We start from the raw sequence: 27,133 nt of genomic DNA, 5'->3' as shown, positions 1-27,133 counted from the left end.
TGGGTTGGACATACATATACATTGGCAGGGCCCTCATGGCCCTGCCTATGGAAAGCCATCGTGTTCTCTGAACCTGTTGTAATGTTCTTATGTTGTACTTTTTCGCCATCGCAGTCGACCAACGCGTAATTAGGTAATTGTGTTATCACACTTCTGTAAGGCCAGTAGACTATCCTTGGACTCAGGCATACGGCCTGTCTACATAGGGCCCAACATCTGGACATTCTCACAACGCTCCTGGATGTGGCACATCCAGTTAAAATTCCTATCTAGGATCACCCCCAATTATTTGACACTTCAAATCGTTCTTTTGAGAGAACTTAGCGCTTCAAATTGATCCACATTCGTTTTCCTCGTTAAAAGCAGTACGCAGTCTTTTTTATGGGTCAACGTTCAGACCCCTTGGTCTAGCTCACAACATTGTGTGCGTGGCAGACGAGTTTAAACTAAATATGCGCATGTCAGTGATTTTTCACTCACGCATGCTCACGAGAAAAAAATTTTACTCACGCACGACTTTTTATGTCGAATCACGTTCACGCACATTTAGAAAACAAAATTTCTACTCACGCCTGCTCACGGACGACTCAGGAGAAAATCACGTGACACTCACAAATCACCAGAGTGAGTGTCACGTGAAAAGTGATTTTCTGCACTTTCAGGATGCGTAGTAAGTGATATATGGTGGTCTTCCATAGCATTGGGGATAAAGTAAAAAATTCACATTTTAATAAAATAATTTCTTCGAAAATTATCATTTGGCGAAAATTTGTTTGGAGAACTTTATTACATAAAAAATCAAAAAATAATCTGTGTTTTACCTTTTACCTTTTGATTAAATTTCACATTTGGTGATAAAGTAAAAAATCGATAAATTTCCTGTGACAATTCACATTTTAATAAAATAATTTCTTCGAAAATTATCATTTGGCGAAAATTTGTTTGGAGAACTTTATTACATAAAAAATCAAAACTTTTCTAAAAAATAATCTGTTTTTGTTTTAAATTACCTTTTGATTAAATTTCCCATTTCCCCAGTCATAATGTGTAAATATTTTCAACTTTTAATGACAACATTTAGTCAATGCACAATTCAGTTTGTGTAGGAAGTTCCCTCAAAGTCTGCTTGCATGGATAATTGCTTTATTTTCTAAAACAATTATTTTCTCATGCCTTTTGTTAAAGAATAGAGTTTACGAGGCAACTAAAACTTTTGTTTATTTAATAACTTATCAACGTTATGACGATAGTGATGATGCTGATGGGTAATGTGACGACGATGCGTCATTTCTGCCGCAATGGTCAAAGCTAAAGCAATTAAATGGTTGGACGCTCGTTTGGCCATTGATGAAGTTTTCACCGAAATGAATTTTTCCCAATTTATACAAATTTGCCATAGTAAATGTTGAATATTTTCATGTACAAACCAAAAAAAAAAAAAAAATAATAATAACACGAGAAAAACAACAATGAGTTGGTTATAATGTTTATATTAGTGTTGGTGTTAGCTGCTGTAGCTTAGGAGCTAAATTAAAATTTGTCTAATGTTTTTTGTTTCAAACTGTGTGCTGAATGTTTGTGTGCGTGTGTGTGTGTTTGATAAACCCAACTCACACAAATGACATCTATCTAATCACACACACATTAATATAAATATACACATTTTCATTTGACTCTGCGTATAAATTCAAAAAACTATAAGGCTGTCACATTATTACGCGGTTGGAATTCTATAAAAACAGTCACACAAGTTCGAGCTAAATTTATTCACCTGTCGCTCATAATATATACGAATAAATTCGTTTATAATTACTGGATAATATATTTAGTGGATTAAAACCAAAAAAGTTTAATATGTTTTTGAATCGACAAAGCACAGTGTTATCCTTCATTGTTTTTAGTTTGTGCCATCAAGTGAGTTGTGTTGAGTTTTGATTAGGATTGCCTCAATATTGAGTGTAATGCTTTGCATGTGTTTGAATTTCAGATTATAACGGCTGATGTTATCGATTGTCAACGACCACCTCAGCTAGTGGTGAGTTTCCATAAAAAAAACTATGTAGCTTTTTTGTGCAATGAGTAAACAACAAAGGTTAAGAATTTGAACGGAAAGACTTAAGACACGAACCTCAAAAGACGATGGCAAGTACGAAAAGAAAGACTTAAGACACGAACCCTAAAAGGCGATCGCGCAATTTACAAGAGTTTGTTTCTTAAGTCTTTTGAGTTGAAAACAAATATTTGGGAATAAAAAATGAATTAATGAAAACAATGAAAAAAAAAAAATAGGTTACCCATAATGCTGAAATTTAAGATATCTAGGAGTATTGAATATAAATCTGGAAACAGTTCAAAACATTTTCACCAAAAAGGGTGTAAATTGGGTTGCCCAAAAAGTAATTGCGGATTTTTTAAAAGAAAGTAAATGCATTTTTAATAAAACTTAAAATGAACTTTAATCAAATATACTTTCTTTACACTTTTTTTCTAAAGCAAGCTAAAAGTAACAGCTGATAACTGACAGAAGAAACAATGCAATTACAGAGTCACAAGCTGTAAAAAAATTTGTCAACGCCGACTATATGAAAAATCCGCAATTACTTTTTTTACGCAATTACCATGCTACGCCCTTCTATAAGCACATTACATTACATTAATTTAGAATAACAGGTATTAGAATAAGCGATAGTCAGCAGTCAGAGTGACTGCTGGGGGACTTATATTGTAATCAACTCGACTGAAAATGCAAATTTGCCGATGAACATTCCATTAAGAAACTGGGGCAAACTTCTCACAAATCAATGAGTGCTGTCCGATTCAATTTTAACCTCAATGTGCCGCATAGCGACACCTCTTTGTGGAGAAGTTTTTACATAGCAAAGTACCTCACGAATATCACCAGCATTAGGAGAGGATGACCACCGCTGAAAAATTTTCTGATGTACCTGCCAGGATTCGGACCCAGGCAATTAGCGTCATAGGCGCACATGCAAACCTCTGCGCTACGGTGGCCTCCGGAGCGATGCAATTGTAATGGGTAATTTATTGTCATAAAAGAGCAGGAGATTATTAGGATGTATATAACACACGGCTATAGAAGTACAATAACATGATCAGAGCTGGAAAACGTGCTTCCCAGAAACTTTTCTGCTAACAGTTTCATAGCGTTTATGATGCCGCAAAGTTAAAAAAGGTTTCTCAACCCATATCCAAACTAAAACGTTACGAATACTGCTACATACATTTCTGACCTGAATTTCTGAATTTATCATTAACAAAAAAGGAAAGGCAAAAGCCGGGGGGTGCTGACTATATATTGGGTTGCCCAAAAAGTAATTGCGAATTTTTTAAAAGAAAAATGCATTTTTAATAAAACTTAGAATGAACTTTAATCAAATATACTTTTTTCAACTTTTTTTCTAAAGCAAGCTGATAACTGACAGAAGAAAGAATTCAATTACAGAGTCACAAGCTGTGAAAAAATTTGTCAACGCCGGACTATATGAAAAATCCGCAATTACTTTTTGGGCAACCCAATAATACCCTACACCTACATTTGAGGTGGAAATTGGGAGTTAAATTTTATTCTGAATCGAATTTAATGGACTTCGGTGGAGGCTTTCAGATGGGTTATAAAACAATACATATCTAATTTCGAGCAAATATGTTCAAAATTGTAATAACTACGGCTCTATACGTTTAAATAGGGCGGTATATACGTACACGGAACCTACCAGAAATATCGAGAGCAATAAAAAAATCCTTCCTGTCAAATTTTGAGAGAATTGGTTGCAATATTTCTCAAAATTTGGAGGAACATATATATGATAGCTATATCTAAATGTGAACCGATTTCGACTAATATTCTTAGATATTGAGGTAGTCGTCGAGGAAAGCGTTATAAAAAAAGCTTGGCAGGAGGCAAGGATGGTGGCTATACCCTAGCCCGCCAAGGCAAGTTATGGGACACAAAAGGCCTGCAGGCATCTAAGTACTACGTCCTATCTACTCAAAACCATGGAACATATTGTGGGTACTATGACATAGAGTTGGACATCAAACGAACTGCTCCAATACAAACAGCATGCCTACGTCAAGGGACGATGGGTGGAGATTGCCCTGTACAAGATTGTGCATAAAATAGAAGAATACTTCGATGCCAAGACGTATACATAGGCGGCATGAATTGACATCGAAGGGGCTTTTAACAATGTGCGGACCGACACACTGATCCGATCTTTAGACCTGAGCCTGGTGGATCGGATCCTTAGAGACTGGATACACTATATGCTACGGAATAGGTGGATACATTGTTGGTCCCATGACATAAAACTAAGGGAGAAAGAGCACACCACAGGGAGGGCTTTTTATTGCCACTCCTATGAATGACTACCATAAAAAACCTTTTACGACTGCTGACTGAAGAGGGATTAGAACCCGTCTGCTATATAGATTATGTGTAATAATTCTAAGGGGTAATGCTCGAAATCGGCTTTGCAGAATGGCAGAGAATACTATAATCTGCCTTTTCACGAGGAAGGCGCGCCAATTTGAGGCACTATTTATCTGTCAAAGTCAAATACTTAGGTTAGGTTAGGTCGAAAAATGGGTGCAGATATTAATTCGCTCCATGCCACTATGCACATACACCTCAGTCAGTAATCGGCTTGTTGTGCGCTCTAAATACAAAAACAAGTAACCTTGCAAAACCTTACAAAATCCTTAATTGTTTGTGATGCCACTCCCCTAAGTTGGTTCATATCTGGTATAGTGTCCCCACCTTAGTGCCGGTTTCTGTTAGCCTCGAAAGTCGGACAATGAGAAAGGAAAAGTTCCAACGTCTCATCATCTTCCCCGCATGCCCTGAGCTATCTATGCTATCACTTACCGCACCGGTTTTACATAAGTGAGCTTGTAATGTGTCCCGTCATGATTCCAATATCTATATTGACCTCCGTCTTACTTCCTTTCAGTAATAGCCTCGTCTTCTCACAATCTAGATCATCCCATAGGATTATCGCTGTCCTACTGACCGTTTGATGTTCCACGCGCATTCGTCGCCCACCTCCATAACTCGGACTGCGTCGACCGGAAAGGCTTCGGGTTAACCAAGTTTATTGACGGCATTCCTCTTGCCTTGACCGCCACACCGTCTGCCCTTTCATTCCCCCCTTACCACGTTATGGCCCGGCATACAAACAATGCGGACTTTGTCATTCTCAGAAAAGAGGTTAATCTCCTTCTTACACTGTAAAACTGTTCGTGACCTTACCTTCCTGGTTGTTATTGCCCTTATGGCCATTTACTGTCCTTAAAATGTTTACACTCGACGTCCTCGCGTTAGCACCACAACACCTCACGCATTCCGTGATCGCCCGGTTCTCCGCTGCAGGACCGTATTATAGTCAGGCAATTAAAAACAGATCTCTGTCCCTGGATTCTCAATGTAGACCCCAAGCCCACTCTGTCCTATAGCTTGATCCATACGTGTAACATGATCTTCCAGATGGCAACACAAGGGTTCCGTCAATCCAAGGCTTTGTCTCTGGCAGCAGTGTCTCGCTCTCGACCTCAAGTGTCTCAGGTATCCGATCGGAAATCTCTTCTCTTTCTTCCCGGTTTCCTGTCGTCGCCTCGATTATACCGCAATGGTATGAGCTGCTCCCATACTCAATCCATTCTCCCATCGCCTTAAGTCTCAGGTCCCATTTCGAGCCTAAGGCCCCATTTCGAGCCTAAGGCCCCATTTCGAGCCTAAGGCCCCATTTCGAGCCTAAGGCCCCATTTCGAGCCTAAGGCCCCATTTCGAGCCTAAGGCCCCATTTCGAGCCTAAGGCCCCATTTCGAGCCTAAGGCCCCATTTCGAGCCTAAGGCCTCATTTCGAGCCTAAGGCCCCATTTCGAGCCTAAGGCCCCATTTTGAGCCTAAGGCCCCATTTCGAGCCTAAGGCCCATCTACATAGTGCCCAACATCTGTGAGCCTTCTCAGTACACTCCTGAATATGACACTTCCAGCTCAGTTTCCTGTCCAAGATCACAGCAAAGTATTTGACCTTGTCAGATATCGAAACCGTCTTATTGAGGAAACCTGACAAGGTCAAACACTTAGGAATGAACATGGGCAGAAAACTGATCTGAAAGTGTCACATTCGGAAGCGTACTTAGAAGGCACACCGAGGTTGGGCAATATGGAGACGAGTAGTAGGTTTGAAATGTGGCCCAAGTCATATGGTAGTCCACTGGCTGTACAAGAGCGTAATTAGACCCATACTTACTTAAGGCTTAGTAGTTTTGTGAACTGCGATGGGTAAAAAGTACAACGTATGGACATTACAACAGCTTCAGGGCATAACGCCTATTAGGCCACTATGAGGCTTAAAACGATGAGGGAGTGGATTGAAGAAAGGGTCACACTATCACAGGATAATCGAGGCGACAATAGGAAACCTAGACGAATTGAAAGAGGTTTGGATGGGATACCTGAGCCGACACTGAAGGTCAAGTGCACTTCCTGGAATGACGGAACTCTGATATGGCCGTATGGAAGTTCATGCATACACAGATGAATCAAAACTGGAGAAAAGAGTAAGTCCCCAGACTTACTCTATATTAATGACCCAGAGAAAGAGATGTGTTGCCGGCTGCCTTATCATAATACCATCCTGCAGGCGAAGATACGGGGATAATCGCGGAATGCGTGAGGTGGTAGGTTGCTAACACCTTAACCTTAACTCACAGTAAACTAGCCATCAGTGTAAAAACAATCAAAATGGTAAAGTCACAAACAGTCTTGTAGTGTAGGAATGAGATTAACGCCTTTTTTGAGGAGGGCATGATCCGCATTGTTTGGGTGAAGGGCCATATCGGAGTAAAGGGAAATGAAAAACCAAAGGATTTGGCAGTGAGGGCTAGAGGACTACCGTCAATAAACTTGATTAATCCAACGCACTTTGGGGCGACGCAGGCCGAGATAAGGGAGTGGGCAACGAACGTAGCAGTGAAACAGTCGGTAGGAGGACGAAGTTTTTTGAGGAGATCCAGATCGTGAAAAGACGAGGCTATTGCTGAAAGGAAATAAGAAGAAGAACAGTATAGCTTTCGGTATCATAACTGGAAACAAGAGACTACGAGCGCACTTATGCGGAATAGAAATGACAAGTGATAGCGTGAATCTATAAGACTACTTGACATTTATGCCAAATATGGTTTTGATGGGATTATATTCAGGTATAGCTGTCATGCAGACCGATGTGACCAAATAGGGTCTTAAAACCCTAACAGTCGCATTTATTACCCTAGTTCGCTGAAATTTGAAACAGTGAGTTGAAATAAGCCTTGCAATAGCCGAATCATATATGGTCCAGATCGTAACTTATTCAGATATAGCTGCCATTTAGGCCGATCTACCAATTAAGGGTCTTAAGCACTAAAGGCGCATTTATTATCCGATTTCGATGAAATTTGAAAGTGGAACTTTAAAAGGTTTGTCTGCATTCAACCAAAAATGATCCAAATCGGCCCATTTTTGGATATAACAATGGAGTTATAACCAAATAGGATAATTTATTTATCCATGGGGGTGGGTATCTAAAGTTCTTAGTGCCTATTTACTTGCTTTTTCAATAATTTTTCCCAAAAAAAATTTATTTATGCTTTTTCTCTAGGACCCTGCTACATGCTGCAAAGACGGAGGCCGTGATGAGGTAACCGAAAAGTGCGCTTTGCGTATGGGCATCACTGGTCAACCCACTGATCCTCAGCCCAGTGTAGAAACAGCCACAGTGAGTAATAGCTAAAATCAATTTTTGTGAATTAAAAAAAAAAAAGTAAAATTCTTTATCCAGTGCCTGGCGCAATGCATTCTAACAGAATCAAAATATATGCCACAAGTTGAAAATCTAGATTTGGATGCTATACGCACCGATTTACAAGCAAAATTCTCTAATGATAGCGCTTATGCAGAGACTATGGTAGAGGCCTTTCGTAAATGTCAACCCAATACTTTGAAGAAATTACAGGCCTTCAAACAAATGCCCATGGGCCGTGCTTCTCTACAAAGAGGATGTAGTCCCTTTGCGGGCATGCTGTTGGGCTGTGCCTACATGGAGTACTTTAAGAATTGTCCAGCACACCGATGGACTGAAAATCCCGAATGTAAGCTGGCTAAACAATTTGTGATGCAGTGTTCCTTGGGGGCTTAATTCCCAAGAAAGAGAGTATTTTTCTATGATTAGTATTTTAAGAAAAAATGAAATTTTCCTCAAATTTTTTTTATTTTTAAATTTGTTGCTTTAGTTGTTAATGAAAAATAAAATAACATAAAATATATTTTTACATAATTTGAATTTTTAATATTCCAAATATTTGTGAGGTCCTGGAAAATCCTCAGGTAGGGCAATATCAGTTTGGAACTCATCGCGATGCTCTCGAAGAAATTCCAAAAATGCAAATTCCAATTGACTTGTGACACCCATGTCCTGACAATAGCTGTGCATTATCTTACGACGCACATTACGATCCACTTTCTACAAAATTATGGCAACATTTTTAGAAGTGGTGGGATAAGTTTTGTTATACTAGTTTTTGGGGTTTTTACCAGTTTCATCATCTGCTGGGCTGCTGGTAGTATTAGAAGTTTATTCAGCTTTTGTAGTGCTTCGAAATTGTCATTCATTATCAACTCTACCCAGGGTTCTTGAAAGTATTCCAGAAAGCTATCAATTTCTTTGAGATACCAACGAGATCTCAGATTATTAAGCAGTAGTTCGTGACGTCCACAGAAGAATTTTAAGAAGTCATAGTTTTTGTTCTGTAAAATGCAGACTGTAATGAAATCCTATATGACTTGACCTAAATAAACATTTGAGCATGAACTGACAATGAAGACGATACAAATGCAACGATCTCCACATTGAATTAGAACTATTAAGCCAACAATTTAGCTGTAACTAATAGGTTAGATTAGGTTAGCTTGAAGAGAGGGGTGTGGATATTAATCCGCCCCATGCCACTATGGACATACATCAAAGACAGTAATAGACTTGTTGTGCGCTCTAAATGCTCACCTCGAAAAAAAAATCTTAGTTGGTTCATGTCTGGAATTGGGTACCCACCTAAGTGCCAGTGTCTGTAAGCCACGAAAGTCGGGCAAAGGCATAGGAAATGCTTCAACGTCTCATTATCTTCCCCACATGCCGTACAGATGCTATCACATGCCATATCGATTTTGCATAAGTGAGCTAGCAGTTCCACGTGTCCTGTTATGATAGCGAAAGCTATACTGAACTCCTTCTTACTTCCTATCAGTAATAGCCTCGTCTTCTCACGATCCAGATCTCCCCATAGGATTTTCGCGGGTGCTACCGACCCTTTCGATGTTCCACGTTTCGCATTCGTAGCCCACGCCTTTAACTTGGCCCGAAAGTCTTCGGGTTAACCAAGTTTATTGACGGCAGTACTCTGGCCTTCACTGCCAAATCGTTTGCTTTTTCATTCCCCTTTACGCCGCTTTGGCCCGGCACCCAAACGATGCGGATTTTGCCATTCTCAGAGCAGACGTTAATCTCCTTCTAACACTGCAACCCTACCCTCCTGGTTATTATTGCCCTAATGACCATCTTATTGCCCTTAAAGATCTTAACACTCGACGTCCTCGCGTTAGTACACCACCTCACGCATTGCTCGGATCTCCGCCTGTAGGGCCATGTTATGGTCGAGCAGTCTAAAACAGATCTCAGTCTTTGGGTTGGGTAGACCTCCCAGGCTCACTTTGCCCCTTGCTTTGATCGGATGGATGGATGGACTGAGGGTTTCCAGACAGAACCCTAGCCGTCAGTCCAAGACTGTGCCACTGGCAACTGTGCCTCGCACTCGACCTCAAGTGTTGTCTCAGGTAACTGATCGGAAATTTCCTCCAGGAATCCTATCGTCGCTTCAATTATACCGCGATGGTATGAGCTGCTCCCATCCTCAATCCATTCTCACATCCACTTTAGTCCCATAGCCGCAGTGGCTGCCTTACACTTAATTTGTAGGTTAATGAGTTGGATATCTAGAATAGTCTTTAGTGACCTAGCGGGCGTGGTCCGCATCGCTCCGCCTATGCCAAGACAACATGTTTTCTGAACCTGTTGTAAAATCCTTCTGCTGCGCTTGTTCTTCATCGTGGACCACCAAGCGACTGAGACATACGTAAGTATTGGAGTAATCATACTACTGTAGAGCCAGTGGACTATCCTCACATTCAGGCCCCATTTTGAGCCTACGGCCCGTCAAAATAGCGTCCAACATCTGTGATTCTTCTCAGTATGCTCCTGAATGTGACACTTCCAATTCCGTTTCCTGTCCAAGATTACTCCTAAGCATTTGTCCTTGTCGGTTATCGAAATTGTACTATTGGGAAAACTTGGTTCGTTAAATTGGCCCACCTTCGCCTTCCTCGTGAATAGGCATATTTCGGTCTTCTCAGGGTTTACATTGAGACCCCAGGAATAGCCCAGTCGTATGCCATCTGAAAGACCCTTTCGGTTCTTCCAAATAGCTGGTTCGGAACCTAACCCCTTAGAAGGGGTTCAAATCCCTCATTAGTCAGCATTTGTAATAGGTTGTCTGAACCTGTTGTTCATGGTGGTCACCCATGGGAGTGGCGATAAAATGCCCACCTGTTGCGTGTCCTGTGCCACTTTCTCCCTTATATTTACGTCATGGGACTAACAATGTATTCACCTGTTCCATAGCATATGGTTTATCCTGTCTCTAAGGATCCGATCCACCAGGTTTTGGTCTGAGGATCGGATCAGTTGGTTGGTGCGCACATTGTTAAAAGCCCCTTCGATGGCAATGCATACCGCCAATATGGACGTCTTGGCATCGAAGGATTCTTCTATTTTATGCACAACCTCGTGCAGGGCAGTCTCCACCCACCTTCCCTGGACATAGGCATGCTATTTGAATTTCGCTGAATGTCCTACTCTTTATCATTGGCGTCTACAATACTTTCTATCGTTTTGAGAAATAAAGGACGTAAGGCTTATGGGTCTGTAGGCCTTTGGTGTCGCATAACTTGCCTTGCCTGGCTTGGGTATAACCACTCTTGCCTTCTGCCAGATGAGGCGCCAGATAGTCTGCCTCTTTTTGCAGTAACGCCGGAAATATTCCAAGAATTCCGTCACTATAAATTCCGTAATTATAAACCTTCGATCAATCTCCTTATTCCAAGATTCCGGTGAGTCCCGTGGTATCCTGTGTTGTCTCTGCTCTCACTCCCATGTCGTCTACTGAAGTTTCAATTTGGACATGGATTTTTGAGAGAAACTTTTTTATCTTGGCGGCTTCATTAACGCAATCGACCTATTCGCAGAAAAGCTTCCAGGGGGCAAAAGTTTCTTAGGCTGACATCCTCTTTCCAATAGACAACTATCTTCTCCAATAGGAAAAGTATCCTGTTGACATTGTCGTACACCTTGTGTGGCTTGGGTGGTTCTCACAGCTATTCCATGCCGGGAAATGCATGGAAAATGCGTTTTCATCAAAAGCCTTAACATGTCCTCCGTTATCTCTGCTCTCACTCCCATGACGTCTACTAATGTTTCAGTCTGGACATGGGATTTCGAGAGAAATTTTTTTCATCTGGCGACGTCATTAAAGTTATCGACCGGTTCGCAGAAAAGCTTCCAGGAGACAAAAGTTTCTAAGGCTGACATCCTTTCTCCAATAGGACAACTATCTTCTCCAATAGTAAAACTATCCTGTTGACATTGTCGTCAATGTCTTTTATGCATGGACAATCTAAATTACTTTGCCTAAATCTTCTTCTGTGTAGTCTTCCGAATATTGGCCAGCTGGTTTTTAACTTATTACGGAAACTAATTGGGTTCGGCGCTGGTTGTGCTATTCTAAACCTAATGTAGCGTCAGAATCTTGCCCTTGCTGATTTTCTCCATCAGAGCAAGTGTAGTTTTCTCACTACGGTGGAGGTTTATCTGGATGACCTCAATCATTGGTTCTCCATTAAATGGGCATCTTGGAAGTAGGTGATGATCTCATCGTCCGCTCACTGCTCATTAGGCTGCATTGACTTTCCTGTCACTGCACTGCCTGATGTCATCGTATTAGGTTCTTTGCTTATCCTAGTCGTCCGACTCTTTCTAAAGTCGGTAATGGTTATGGTAATGGTATTGAGTTTTCATTACCTGTAGTGCCTGATGTTTCAATATTAGGATCATTGCCTATCTTAGTTTTCCAAATCTTAAGTAAATGGGCTTCTTGGGAGTAGGTGATGGTTCTATCATTGGCTCCCTGTTCGTTGGGCTGCATTGAGATTCCTGTCGCTGTGCTGCATAATGTTTCAATATAAGTTTTACTAGTCTTCCGAATCTTGAAGTCGGTGATGAGTCCGTCGTCGGGTCCCTGTTTAGTAGGCTATGTTGGATCTCTCGCCACTGCACTGCCTGATATTTTAGTATTAGAATCGTTGATTATTCTGGTCTTTCCATTATTGAGAGAGGCCGTGATTGTCTCGTCGTCAGCCCCCTGTTCGTTGGGCGGTATTGAGTTATCTGCCGCTGCACGGCGTGACGTCTCATCCTATCCTAGTCTTCCCAATTTGAAAAAGACAGCCTTGTTCCCGTAGTGCTCCATGACTTTAGTCTTAGCCATACTCGACACGGAGACAACCACAAGGAGAGTTCCTTCCTCCTTCTCCTCCCTCTGGAAGACTTTCCACTTTTTTGCGACCAAACCTTGGTTTTGCTTGCTCAAGAATCCTAACATGCGTTCTGTCGCAAATTTACTGCCCCGTCTCTTGACCGTCGCCTTTGTGAGCTGGGGAATGTCCATCTTTCTCACCAGGTCGAGCTTTGGGCCCTTCCAGGGAGCGTGGATAACTCTGACGAGCTATTTGACGGTATCAATACATTCCGACGACGCAGAACGCAACGTAAAGATGTCCCCTCTATACTTGCAGCTCATCATTTGTATGGGTGGACTCTCTACAGAATTCCACACATGTTCAAACATCCGATTGTTAACCAGATCCTCCACTTGGGACCGATAATCTGGAGGAATCCTATCGGATTCCTCTGCCCGTATTGATGACTGCATAAGTCAGCTCATCTCTATTGTGCTTCCTTGCCACTATGGCGTAAGAGGGCGGATGCTTACCATTCTCAGCGACCATTTTACTCTTCCGTGATGGCTGTGGCATCTTTTTGGAAGGCACAGTCCTCCTTGAAGACTCAGGGGCCATGCGCGCTTCCTTTGTTCCAGTTCCGACTTTGTCTACCATCGTAGGACACTGTCTGGAGTCTCCATGGCGGGATGGCTGGCTTGGTTTTCCCAGAGTACTTGAAAGCGGGGAGCTCCATTTCTTCTTCAGCATTTTAGCAGTGTTATGCTCTTCGGGAGATCTGATTCTTTTTCCAGCTTCCTTAGAAGTGCTTGGAATGTCAGTTCTATCCATTCCAGCATCCTGCTCTATCGCCCGATTGCGCTGCCGGTACATGCTCCTCTGTCTCCTTCTTCGTGCCCCGGATCGCTTTCTCGGTCTGCTTGTGAGCTTAGCAAAGACATCGCTTACTTCTACCGTCATCTCGATGTCCTTATCTCTCGTTTCGGCTGCAATGACTGTTTCATTGACACCATCGCTGTTTGAATTGGAGTCGGAAACACCACCTTTACTTAAAGGCTGGGGATCTGATTTATCCGTCTCTTCCTCATTAATAGGTCTGACGACTAGTTGTACGCTTGAATCATTACTCTCGACTATAAGTGCAAGGCACCCACACCTATAGGAGGGGAAGATAACACGCTACAGTCTGACGGCACCACCGCAGCTGTTGGGTCTTTGGAGTTCATTTCTAGTCTGCTCCAAAAAGGCTTTAAAATTTTTCCGTAATAGGTAGAACTTTTTCCGCGATACGGATATATTTTTTTTGTTTTCTTTGAGGAGCGATATAAACACACTTCCTCTCCACTCAACGGCTGTAATATCCTTACGCTGCACTTTTTCTCCATCGCAGTCCACCCAGCTACTGAGACGTAAGTTAATATTGGTCTAGTCACGCTCCTGCAGAGCCTGTAAACTATTCTCGGATTCAGGCCCCATTTCGAGCCTATAGCTCGTTTACATAGTGCCCAATATCTGGGAGCCTTCACATTACGCTGCTGAATGTGGTACCTCCAATTCCGTTTGCTGTACGAATCGTTTGATATCGAAATTGCTCTGTTGAGGAAACGTGGTGCGCCGAATTAGCCCACCTTCGTCTTCCTCGTAAATAGGCAGATTTCAGTCTTCTCTGGGTTAACTCCTAGGCTCGTCGTACGCCATCTGCAAGACCCTTTCGGATCCTTACCTTAGAAGTATTATAACATCGTCTGCGTAATTTCAAGTCCTTCCTTAGTCACCATCCGTATTAGGTTATTTATTGTGGTCACCCATAGGAGTGGCGATAAAATGACCCACCTGTGGCATGCCCTGTGCCCCCTTCTCCCTTATATTTATGTCATGGGACCCCCAATTTTTTCCATCTATTCCTTCGCATTTGGTGTATCCAGTATCTAATCACCCGGTCCTTGCATAACTCGCTTACCTTTTTTGTTACAATCACAATTTCCTCCACAATATCATGTTCATTCAAACGTACTCGACTAAAATCACCTTCATAATAGGTGATCAAAGGAAATCCATATTCGTTGTCTAGATGATTGGCCAAATAACGTTTGGGCATGGTTATCTTAATGAAGAAATTCTCCATGGGTAATTGAGCTTGAAAATAATAGGGTTTCGAGTATTTATCCTCCTTATGGGGAACTTGCAGGGCATTAAGTTCCAAGGCAAGTATTAACTGCACATTAAAAACATTAAAACCCAAACATTTTGGTATAAAATTAAAAATAATTCTCTTTACCTTTTCAGCGGCTTCCTGGGGGCTGACAAAGCGATACTGATGATTTGGCTCCTTGTTATGCTTTATGAAATTTCCAACGGCATAGACACCATCAACAGAGGTTCGATAATGCTCATTAACCATAACAAAGGAGTCTTTGGTTTCCAGACCAGCTGCTTCAATAACTGAAAATTCGGCAATAAAGTTTAATATGTCTTTTTTTAATGTATTTAAAATTTTCGAACTTACGTTCCATTAAATCATCGCTCATATATTTCTCACAATAGCTCACAAAGAAATCACAAATCAACGTAAGTTCTCTATCACCCAAGAAACTTTTGAAGCTTGCACTCTTTACGTTACTAAAATCGTCTTGCAGTTTCAACTCCTGCAAATTCATAGCCTCATACACTTTAACACCCAAATCTTCAACCATCTCTCTTAAGATCACCTCGATGCGTATATCCATGCTGGAATCATTCAACAATCGACACTTTTTGGAATCTGCCACTTGATAAGGCATCACCAAAGAGATGCAACTGGCCTCCACACCATGTTTCAGTAAAAAATTTATAAATTCAAATGATCTCACATGAGAGCCGTAAACAACTGTTATAGGGCTAGAGGACACATCTTTTTGGAACATTCTTAAGCTATGATAGAACAACAGCTTATCGTAGCGATTATTGATTACGATATAATTGGCAGGTATATTCTCAGTGTTTATCATGCCCTTGGAAATTCCATATTCAATGGAGCACATTAGTAGAAGAGTTTCATAAAAGATTTCACACTTGGTTTCCAGTTTGATCAGATGTTTTTCACTTTTTTAGGAATTTCAAGAGATTAGTTTTATTGTTATTTATCAGAATGACTTGGGATAACCTACGTATCTATAGCTTTGACTTTGCCGCTCACAAATTTCACCCAAGTCCTAACATCCATGCGCTCTGTAACATCTCTGACAAAGGCATCACAATTGCGATAATTTACCCAACAATCAGCATGGTTTTTACAGCTTTCACATTTAAAAGAACTTTCATATTCAGCTTCCATGACGCCAGGATTGCAAATTACGCTTATCATAATGTGTGGCAAACAATTGTTGATGGATTGGACATTTCTAAAAATCAAACTTCAATCATTATATTGATAGGGTTTGTATCTCATTTTTATCTTGATTTCGAACCTCAAACGGTCATCGCAATATTAGGGAGTAGCTGGTCTTGTCTGCTCATATGCGAAATTACATAACAGTATATTAAAGTTATTGGCCCTAATATTGCCACAGATCAGCATTTTATCTATAGCTCTGTTCGTTTCGGTGGTGGGACCCAAATAGGATTTATTCTACCCATTCTAATCAGATCGAAGGCTTTACAAGTGAAAATCGGGCGACACACATACATGGGAGCTATAATGAAATCTGAAGCGATTTCTATGAAATTCAATACTAATGATCAGAAGGTTCCTAAGAGAAATCTTCGTGTCTAGTTTCGCGAGGGTCGGTTGATAAATGACGATCTTATTGTATTATTAATACAAATCGGACAAACATATATATGGGAGCGATATCCAAATCTGAATCGACTTCTTTCAATTTCAAAAGCCTTCGTCTCTGGGCCAAAAAAGTTGCCTGTAATAAATTTGTTCCCAAATGAAAATGGACAGAAAGTCAGACGGACTGGCAAACAGACGAACCGACAGTCAGACGGGCATAGCTAACTCGAATCAGAAAGTGATTCTGAGTCGATTGGTATGCTTGTTAATAGGTCTATCTCTCTCAAAAGGTATTTACACCCGGTAAATTGGGTAAATATCCGGGTATCCTTTATATAAAAATCAATTTGTGTTTGTTTGTAGGTTTGTTGTTTGTATGTTTGTGTGTTCTTTATAAACTCAGAAACGGCTGAACCGATTTTCTTTACAGATGGTGCATAATGACCCCGTGGTGAAAATAGGGTACTACATTTTTTGATATCTGAAGGGGGGGGCGGACCGAAATTTTGTGTGCTCTCATATAGTACACTAAAAATAAAAATTTGGTATCCAAATTTCGGATGGGGTATCCCATAGCAATATGGGGCTCAAATGAAAGGTATTTGGGAGTAAAGCACGAATTTGATATCGATATTCAGGAAAAGTGTCTATGGGGCCCCCCACCCCCGCAACACCACCAAATTAGTAAGTATTTGCTGACTATTGCAATATGAGGCTCAAATTTGAGGGGTTTTAGAGTAGAACACGAATCTGATATATTTTTTCAAGGCCTACTCACTGAGAGGCAGCCCATTCCCAAAAAACCCCCCAAGCCGGTCATGTTTGCCGACTATGGAAATATGGGGCTCAAATTAAAAGTATTTGGGAGTAGACCACATATATAATATCAACATTAGGGACCAACTGTCTAGGGAACATCCCACCACCATAGCAACCTCCAAATAGGACATATTTGCTCACCAAGACAATTTGGGTCTAAAAGAGAGTGGAACTAAATATTTATAGTTTTTAGGGCCAATACACCAAACCGGACATAATTGCTGACTTTAGCACTAAGGAGTTTACATGAGATTAGAAAACGAATTTGATATCCAATTTTGAGGCCAATGGCAATATGGGGTTCAAATAAATCATATATAGATATATGATGATAGAGCACGTTGCTGATATATTTTCCGGGTTTAGTGTTTGGGACCACCCCAAAACACCTCTGAATCGGCCATATTTACCGACCATGTCAATGTGGAGATTTAATGAAAGGTATTGGGGGTAGAGCAAGAATTGGTACCCACTTTCGAGACCAATTTTCTGGGGGTCTACCCCTTTCCCAAATTATCCCACAAACAGCAATTTTTTACTGACCATCGCAATATGGGGCTCAAAAAAAGGTATTTGGAAGTAGAATACGAATTTGATATGCAAATGTAGGACCATGTATTTAGGGCATCACCCCTTCCCCAAAACACCCCCAAAGGGTATACATTTTTCGACCATGCCAATATGTGGCTCTAATGAAAGGTATTTGAGATTAGAAAACGAATTTGATAACCTATTTTGGTGCTATGTGTTTGGGGGACGCCTCATCGTGTAAACTCCCCTCAAACCAATGGCAATATGGAGTTTTAATAAATGGTATTTGAAAGAAGAGCACGATACTGATATTTTTCAGGGCCAAGTGTCCGGGGGACCACCTCAGCCCCGAAAACACCTTTAAATCATATAACATGAGAATATTGGGCTGAAATAAAGTATTTTAAGAATGGAGTATAGACCAATAAAGATCATATGGGATTCAGATAAAGGCACTTATATTGTTAAACTGTTGGTCAAGTGAAATACTATTTTCGTAGCATGGTACTTTAATAAAAGCTCTTTAATTGTCTAAAATATTCCAAGGAAAATTTTGTTCCACATAAAGTAAAAGAAGGCGCAGCGGAGCGGGCTCGGGTCAGCTAGTAGCATATAAAATAATAAAATAGTACTCACCCCATTTCATGCCAACTGAACAGCAGTAACCGCAGAAAAGCTTTACAAATATCCGTAAAGCCCAAAATGACTATATTCATGGTGTGGCCAAAATAAGTCGAGTGTCCCAAATTATTTTGAAAAGCCGCAAAATGATCATTGAAAAAATCTATGGGAGTATGTAAATCATTTTCAGTAGCATTGTCAGTGCCATCCAATGGTTGGGAATTTCCTTTTGTAAACCATAGCTTTTTCATACGTCGAGGTTCCAAGGGTTGCATGTTTAAAAGGAAGTCATTGGAAAGACATTGACGCAACTAAAAAGAGAGAGAGGTGAAAAAAATTATTGTATTATTCTAAAAATTTTGCATGAATCTTGTTAGAGGAGTACTAGAAGATATGCTAATAGAATAAATAACATTAAAAATTTGGAGGAACACTGTATTTATTCCACCACAGTAAAATTGTTTAGTTTACTATATTATCGTTCTTCTGATCAATAGTAGGATACTATGGGTTGCCCAAAAAGTAATTGCGGATTTTTTAAAAGAAAGTAAATGCATTTTTAATAAAACTTAGAATGAACTTTAATCAAAAATAATTTTTTTACACTTTTTTTCTTAAGCAAGCTAAAAGCAACAGCTGATATCTGACAGAAGAAAGAATGCAATTACAGAGTCACAAGCTGTGAAAAAATTTGTCAACGCCGACTATAAGAAAAATCCGCAATTACTTTTTGGGCAACCCAATAAATGTTTTTTTCTCCATTTTCCTCTCTTTTAAGAATAATAAATTTTTTTCCCGTTAAATTTTTGTGAAGAAGTGAATTCTTTATCGACTTACATTCGAGCGAAAATGATAAAAATGCCAATTATTCGATATACGTGCTAATTCACGAAATATCACATCTGCTTGATAATGAAATAGGGGATGTAATTTAAAAATCATTATCTCTGCTATATTATCCATAGGCTCCTCTTTGGACTTAGTCAAAATGAAATGTTCTTCCAGACACCAGCTCGAATTAAAAGGTCTGTTGGAAAAAAACACCATAAAAAACAATCCATAGAGAAAACTTGTAAGCACCCACCTCAATAAGACAAAACCCACCAAGACATTTTCTTGCTCAGCTTTGGTAGAGTCGCCACATTTTATGGTAAAAGATTGATATTTGCTAAAAGGTTCTTGAAAAATATTTTCCAATATTGACATTACAACTTCCATGTCATATTGCATTTGATTTTCATTGTCGATATTGAGGTATATATTTGAGGTAGTTGCTGTCATACGCGAAGCAATAGTAGACATTCGAGATTGACGCCACATCTTGCGTGGCATGGCCATGGTTTCTGGAGTTTCTTTACTAAGCAATTGTTGAATAGCTTCAGTATCTTCTTTGCGTACAGGAAAGAGTTGTAAATCACCATAGATAGCACTGCGCTGGGTTATGTAGAGATGTTCATCGATTTTACAACCTGCTTGTGGCACTACACGCTAAATAGATGATTAATGTTAAATAAAAAAAAAATAGAGAAATATTTGTTACAATATTTTTAAATAATTATCAATGGTTGAGGGGTACAATGCAGGATATTCCTCTTGCTATATACCATTAAGTTAAACGCTGCTATTCAAAGAATTTTTAAAAAGTAAGGCAAATTTGTAATGTTGTTTAAGCATTTCAATGGCTACATGGATCGCAACTCCATAAACGTAATTTGTCAAATGGATTTTGTGGTTTTACATACTCACAGCAAGTGAATACAGTCTATAGCATACATCTAAGTTAGAAACAAGGCTCTTAAAACTAATCTGTTCCTGCAACAAACACAACAATTTGCCAAGCTCGATGACAAATGAAGGCAACAACACCACACAATTGCATTTGGAGGTGGCGATCCTCGTCAAGCTCTTATAAGTGAGCTAGCTCATTCCGGTCCAAAGAACTGTTCCCCGAGGGAACATGACGGGCATTGGTTATTTAAAGGGCTCAATAACTCGCCTTGTCATATCGAGCATCATAGGTACTTAGTTTATGCAATAACCGGGGCCACCATAGCGCAGAGGTTTGCATGTCCGCCTTTGATCCTGAACGTCTGGGTTCGAATCCTGGCGATAACATCAAAAAAAATTTTCAGCGGTGGTTATCCATTCTTAATGATGGCGACATGTGGTAGGAACTTCGCCCTGTAAAAACTTTTCCCCAAAGAGGTTCATTGTACGACCAAGAGTGTCGAGATGCTTCTGAAGCCAACAATGCGGCATATAGAGCAACCCTGCAATCAGTAGCAACGCGCCAGATGAAGGAGAGGTATCGGGAGAAAAGGAGAGAGGAGAAACGTCTATTCCGCAGAAAGAAAAAGAAAGAATTAAACACCAAACCGATGGCTTTGGTGCAGGCACATCCTCCTGCAGAGACAAAGAAGGAAATCTGGTAACTGACACAGATAACATGCTGAGGATATGGAAAGAACATTTTACCCAACTGTGTCCGACATTGGCGGCGAAGAGGATACCGCAGAACCAATCCCTGATAATGGTACAGAATGTTTACCTCCTAGTCAGAATGACGTCCAAGTAGCAGTGATCCGACTGAACAACAATAAGGCAGCAGGACCCGACGGATTACCCGCTGAACTATTTAAGACTGATGGCAACACGCTGATAAGGCGTATGCATCAGCTTGTCTGCGCAATCTGACTTGAAGAACGTATACCCGATGATTGGAACCTCAGCATACTATGTCCCGTACACAAGAAAGGAGACAAGACGGAATGTGCCAACTACAGGGGAATAAGTCTCCTCCCCATCGCATACAAGATACTCTCGAGCGTGTGTGAAAGATTAAAACCTGAAGTCAATGAGATAATTGGGGCTTATCAATGCGGTTTTAAAGCTGGCAAATTCACCCTAGACCAGATATTCACACTGAGCCAAATCCTGACAAATCAACACCTACCATATCTTAGTAGACTACGAAGCCGCTTTCGATACTCCTTTACGTTCAAAGGTATTTCAAGCCATGTCTGAGTTTGGTATTCCTGCAAAACTAATAAGACTATGCAGGATGACATTTGCTGATACATGCTCCTCAGTAAGAATAGGGAAGAATCTCTCCGACCCATTCCATTCCGAACAGCTTATCGTGTGATCTCTTTAATATCCTGCTGGAGGAGATTATACGAAATGCAGATGTGAATAGATATGACACATTAATCACAACAGAACACATGCTACTCGCCTATGCCGACGACATCGACATCATAGGTCGGTCACCAGAAGAAGTAACTGCAGTCTTTGAAAGAATCGAAAGAGAGTCAGTGAAAATGGGTCTGGCACTAAATGGAGATAAGACGAAGTGGATGGTTTCAACTCCCAAGACGCTTTATACAACCGAGCAGATAAAAAAATGGAGAAAGTTGAGAACCACAACTTTGAGATAGTCAATAATTTTTGCCATCTCGCCGTAACCGAAACAAATGACACAAGTTTTGAGATAATGCGAAGAATAATACTGGCAATTAAATGCTACATTGGACTAAGTAGGCAGTTTAGAAACAAGGCCACCTCTCAACAGACGAAGATCACACTATACAAGATACTGATACTACCCGTGTTATTATATGATCCTTAGGCATGGGTACTTGTGAAAGCAGATGCGGCAGTGCTTGGAGTATTTGAGAGAAAGATTCTTCGTAAAATATGTGGACCAGTTTGCATTAATGGAGAATATAGAAGACGTATGAACTACGACTTGCATGAGCTGCATGACGACGATAGCATAGTTACGCACATCAAAATACAACGGCTGCGTTGGCTAGGTCATGTTGTCAGAATGGATGAAAAAGCTCCAGCAAAGAAGTCTTTTGAAGGCCATCATGGTGGTACACGCAAACTGGGAAGACCAAAAGCCCGATGGAACGATCAAGTAGAGATACATCGAAACTTGGTGTCATAGATTTTAGAATGAGCGCAGAAGATCGAGTCGCTTGGAACGCTATTCCACGTTCGGCTAGTGGAACAAATGTTCTGTCATAGCCAATTAAAGTAAGTAAGTAAAGCTTATTGAGACCAAAGGGGGAAAAAATTGGAGGGTATGGGCTTCAAAAAATAACTTTTGGAACATTGTAATACACACATGTATATTCTTGATCGTAATGACATTTTAAGTCAATCTGGCGATGTTCATCCGCCTGTCTATCGAATGCATGCTAACTTTCGAACGAGTAAAATTTTGCATAAATACGCCAATTCGGTTCATGTTTCGATTTCATGCAGCTACCATATAAACCAATCTCACGATTATACTTCTTGAGCTCCTAGAGGGACCAAATCAGTCCCTTACCTGATATTGCTCCCATATAAACCGATCTGCAAATTTTAATTTTTGAGCTTTTATTGGCGATGTTCATCCGCCTGTCTATCGAATGCATGCTAACTTTCGAACGAGTAAAATTTTGCATAAATACGCCAATTCGGTTCATGTTTCGATTTCATGCAGCTACCATATAAACCAATCTCACGATTATACTTCTTGAGCTCCTAGAGGGACCAAATCAGTCCCTTACCTGATATTGCTCCCATATAAACCGATCTGCAAATTTTAATTTTTGAGCTTTTGAAATTTTAAACGATGTATTTTATTGTGATTTTGTATAGCTTCTATATAAACCGATCTTCTAATTTGAAAATGTAATTCAAGGAACTCTTCAAATGCGATCCATGGTGAAGGGTATATAAGATTAACTTCATTTAACTTGTTTTAAACAAAATCTTATCATAACTAACCAATTGCCGTTGTCTGGCGTTCAAAGCCATCAATACTACTTCCAACAGATTCACAGAATCATGTGTACCACGGAAGTAGTGTAATTGTCACAGAAAAAAGTCTGTCATAACATAAAAATACACGCATTGGGAAAAAGAACAGCTAATAGACAGGGTTGTCAAGCGTGTTTAATGAGGTAATTGTATCATAGAGGTTTTTTCGCTTTCCTTTTCTAATTGCAAAGAAAATCTCCGAACAATGAGCTACTCTTGATAGAGAAACAAACAAAAATAACAAACTTACTATAAAATACTTCAGCATCTCAAATAGAATGGGTGTCATTGTCTGTGCCACCGATATCGATAATAGACAATAATCACGATCAGGAAATGCACCAAATGCAGTGAGTAGAAATCGAAAAAGTCTTCGAAGGTCATGGCAGTCTTTAAGGCCGAAAAGGTGTATGGCAAAAACATTTGAGGCTGATTCCAAGTTTGAGATGATGTTGTTACCCTCAGGAATATTGTAAAAGATTCCACAACGTCTTTTCCGCAATTGTATGTAACAGTCTTGCGATTGTAGTTCTACATAAAAGATAGAAAGTTAAAGAAAAATCTTAACAGTTTGGTTTACTCACTTCCAATGAATTTTGGAAGTTTCTTAAAATACAATGAGCGTTTTTTGAATTCATCATTGTTGAAGGCAAGAAGATCTCTAAAAGAAAGAACAGATGACAAAGTCGTTATGTCGTAGTGTTTTTTTCAACACAAGCTTACTTATTTTCTTCTTCATCTATAGTGGAAAGTTCCTTCTCTAAAGTTTCTATTATAGGTTCTATGTCTCCATGAGCAAATAATTTGTTGACATGACGCCTTTTTGTAGTTCTGAAAATGTTTTTTTTTTTTTTTTAACTTATCAAAAGAATAGTCTATAATCATATGTAAAGATCAGATATTACGTTACAACTATTTGTTTTTCTTTGAATCTCTTGTTGGGATTGAATTTAATAAGATTACCAAATGGTTTCAGTTCAAAATTCTGGAGTAAGGTCAATATGTCGACATGCCCATTTAGCCATATAAAACCAGCAGTAATATGGGAAATCTAGGAATGAAAAGTGAATCAAAAAGAATAAAAAGATTTGTTTGAAAACCTTGCACAAATAATGGTGGTATTTTAAAGTCGGTATTTTGATGGTAACACTTTAAAATGTTAATCTAGGACCTTATGTAGACCTAGATGAGCATTTTACTTTAATGTGTTTAGTACAAGCAATTAAAAGAAGTTCAACGAAAAATTGGTCTTTGGAGATTTGTCGGAATTAAAGAATGTGAACATTCATCCCGGCCGACACGGGATAACTATGAGCACCACACAGGCTGAAACTTTGAGCTCCGACTTGTGTGGAGTCCACCGTTATCAGGGAAAGCTTAGCTGAAAGCTACCGGGCGCGTCAACAGGTTGCGGATGGTGGAAAGTTCCGTTTTTTTGCAGAATAGCTGCAAATGCGGCCACGGGCAGTCAGCGATTTTCGAGAGGAGAGTCTCAGTGAGGAGTCAGGTGGCACTGGCTCTTAATTAAATACTGAGTATCAATGATACTCAAGATGGCAAGGCGAGTTATTGGCGCCTTCAAATAACCAATGGCCAACATCAGCGGTTGGGGGCGAGCGTCGGATCTTGGAGCAAGCGGCTCGCCACAACAAGGTGCACAAAACCCATGCGGTTGGGGCGCTGAGCCAGTAACCCGCCCCCGGAAAACTATGAGAACTACTGTTCTCACGCAAACGAAAAAAGGACCATGATTTGTGGATCTGCATCTGGAATGTCCGCACTCTCTATAGAGAAGGTACAGTATACGCGCTGGCGGATGTATTAGAGAAGTACAAGGTAGATATTATCGCCTTACAGGAAGTGCGATGGACTGGGAATGGTGTAACCACAACACCAAACGGTAACGAACTATACTATAGCTGCCATAACACGAGGCATGAATTTGACTGTGGATTTGTGGTTAGTCGGAGACTGAAACACCTTGTCTCCAGATTTGCTCCGGTGGATGAGAGTCTAGTCACAATCCGCATAAAATCTTAATTCTTCAACATCAGCCTTATTTGCGCCCCGACGGAAGACAAAGACGAGCAGATCAAGGATATTTTCTACGAGCGCCTAGAGAGAGAATATGACCGCAGCCTAGCCCTAGAATTTTAATCCGCCAAATCCGTACTTGGATACCGGAAGCCTCCTCCAAGAAACCCATAGTACGACCAAGAGTGTCGAGATGCAACTGAAGCCAAGAATGCGCCATATAGAGAGAGCAACCCTGCAATCAGTAGCAACGCGCCAGATGAAGGAGAGGTATCGGGAAAAAGGAGAGAGGAGAAACGTTTATTCCATAGGAAGAAAAAAGAAAGTCGTGAGTGTGAGTAAATTGAGATGTACAGGAGTCAGAATGAAGTCCGAAAATTCTACCAAAGAATTTAATATTAAACCGATGACTTTGGTGCAGGCATGTCCTCCTGCAGAGACAAAGAAGGAAATCTGGTAACTGGTAACACAGATAACATGCTAAGGATATGGAAAGAATATTTTACCCAACTGCTAGTGTCCGACGTTGGCGGCGAAGAGGATACCGCAGAACCAATCAATGATGATGGTATACAATGTTTACCTCCTAGTCAGAATGACGTCCAAGTAGCAGTGACCCGACTAAAGAACAACAAGGCAGTAGGAGCCGACGTATGCATCAGCTTATCTGCGCAATCTGGCTAGAAGAACGCATACCCGATGATTGGAACCTCAGCATACTATGTCCCGTACACAAAAAAGGCGACAAGACGGAATGTGCCAACTGTAGAGGAATAAGTCTCCTCCCCATCGCATACTCTCGAGCATACTGTATGAAAGGTTAAAAGTAAGAACATTCATCAATTATATCACTATTCTAACAATGATAATGATAAGAATAATGACATAATTGGTGTCATTATTCTAATGTATAGAACTGGATGACATGCATAATTTACTTGTTCTCGTGATATGGATTTAATTGTCTAGGTCCAAGTGCTGTTTTCCACTATGTCTTAATCTATCCTCTTCAATATTTTCAATCTTCATTTTCTAAAATTACCTCAGTTATAACCAATACACTTTTAGAAGATTCAGACATTAGCTCTTCAGCTATATAAAAATCACCCAATTCTTGCTTGACATCCGGTCGATTAAGATCCACCAATTCAACAATGGCATCGTTATCACCAAATCTTCGAACAATAAAACATATAATGTAAATCAAACACAACAAAAAAAAAAAAACACTATACCAACCTTGCAGTACGATAACGCATTTTGGGTATAACATCGTCTCGGTATACGACATGAATTTGTTCAGAATTTGGACATGAGCTAGCACTGAAACTATGGGGATAGAAAGTAGAGCAAAATTGTTCCACGCAATAGAAATCGGGACGTTCTAAAAACAAATAGAGTATCATTAATAAAATCCAGAAAAAATCCAAACACTGAAAACAAACTTTTTTCATTACGAAATCCATAATCAGGACATTGAACCACAATCACATAACGAATTTTATTTTCTCGTAAAAATATCTCTCCCAATACCTCCTGAAGCAAGGCCGGATTGTGGATTTTATTGTAGATAAAAGTATTGAGAAACATGGTATTTCCAGAATTCAGTGGCAATTGGGTGCAATAGTGCTTTGATAGCCAGTTCTCCCAACAATCCTCAGGAAGAGCTGGCCTATATGGTGCATTACTGATCTCTGCATAACCAATTATAGTGCAGGGCTCCTCTCTGAGATATACAATAATACGATGAGTTATGTACTTTGAGAAATATATTTTTGGCTTTTTGAGCTTGCGTCGTGTCTCGCCAAAGTAACAAACATTTCCACCGGTAGCAAAAAACTCATAAATGTCATTGTTATCTTCTGGATTAGCGTCTCTGATGTAGAATTGATTGCCAAAAGCCTCCATTATTGTTGTTAACCAAGAAT

The 27,133-nt window shown here is 40.2% G+C and overlaps 2 protein-coding genes across 2 annotated transcripts; one reads left to right on the top strand and one right to left on the bottom strand.

The window, feature by feature from the left end:
- Positions 1-1,738: 1,738 nt before the first annotated feature.
- Positions 1,739-8,304, top strand: LOC106088938 (uncharacterized). Its single transcript, XM_013254652.2, has 4 exons — positions 1,739-1,914; positions 1,988-2,035; positions 7,665-7,781; positions 7,845-8,304. The coding sequence occupies exons 1-4, from the start codon at positions 1,855-1,857 to the stop codon at positions 8,199-8,201; spliced, it is 582 nt and encodes a 193-aa protein (XP_013110106.1). The 5' UTR covers positions 1,739-1,854; the 3' UTR covers positions 8,202-8,304.
- Positions 8,261-27,113, bottom strand: LOC106088937 (cilia- and flagella-associated protein 61-like). Its single transcript, XM_013254651.2, has 16 exons — positions 26,651-27,113; positions 26,445-26,589; positions 26,248-26,380; positions 24,077-24,222; positions 23,895-24,002; positions 23,756-23,832; positions 23,422-23,702; positions 19,441-19,844; positions 19,194-19,383; positions 18,372-18,667; positions 15,775-16,008; positions 15,135-15,709; positions 14,907-15,070; positions 14,589-14,843; positions 8,597-8,809; positions 8,261-8,525 (listed from the first exon to the last, which is right to left on the bottom strand). The coding sequence occupies exons 1-16, from the start codon at positions 27,111-27,113 to the stop codon at positions 8,349-8,351; spliced, it is 3,861 nt and encodes a 1,286-aa protein (XP_013110105.2). The 3' UTR covers positions 8,261-8,348.
- Positions 27,114-27,133: the final 20 nt, after the last annotated feature.

Source organism: Stomoxys calcitrans, chromosome 5 (assembly GCF_963082655.1).
Source record: "Stomoxys calcitrans chromosome 5, idStoCalc2.1, whole genome shotgun sequence".
Classification (NCBI taxonomy): Eukaryota; Metazoa; Arthropoda; class Insecta; order Diptera; family Muscidae; genus Stomoxys; species Stomoxys calcitrans.
Note: the sequence above shows the minus strand (reverse complement) of the source record. Positions and strands in the feature narration are given on the sequence as shown.

Bases quoted from the DNA above. Each gene is read 5' to 3' on its own strand.
- LOC106088937 (XM_013254651.2), bottom strand. From the start codon at position 27,113: ATGGAGGCTTTTGGCAATCAATTCTACATCAGAGACGCTAATCCAGAA. The intron at 26,381-26,444 runs GTTGGTATAGTG...TATTGTTCGAAG, and splicing joins ATGCGTTATCGTACTGCAAG to ATTTGGTGATAACGATGCCA. The intron at 8,810-14,588 runs GTAAGCGAGTTA...TGCATTTTACAG, and splicing joins TTGTGATTGTAACAAAAAAG to AACAAAAACTATGACTTCTT.
- LOC106088938 (XM_013254652.2), top strand. From the start codon at position 1,855: ATGTTTTTGAATCGACAAAGCACAGTGTTATCCTTCATTGTTTTTAGT. The intron at 1,915-1,987 runs GTGAGTTGTGTT...TTTGAATTTCAG, and splicing joins TTTTTAGTTTGTGCCATCAA to ATTATAACGGCTGATGTTAT. The intron at 2,036-7,664 runs GTGAGTTTCCAT...CTTTTTCTCTAG, and splicing joins AACGACCACCTCAGCTAGTG to GACCCTGCTACATGCTGCAA.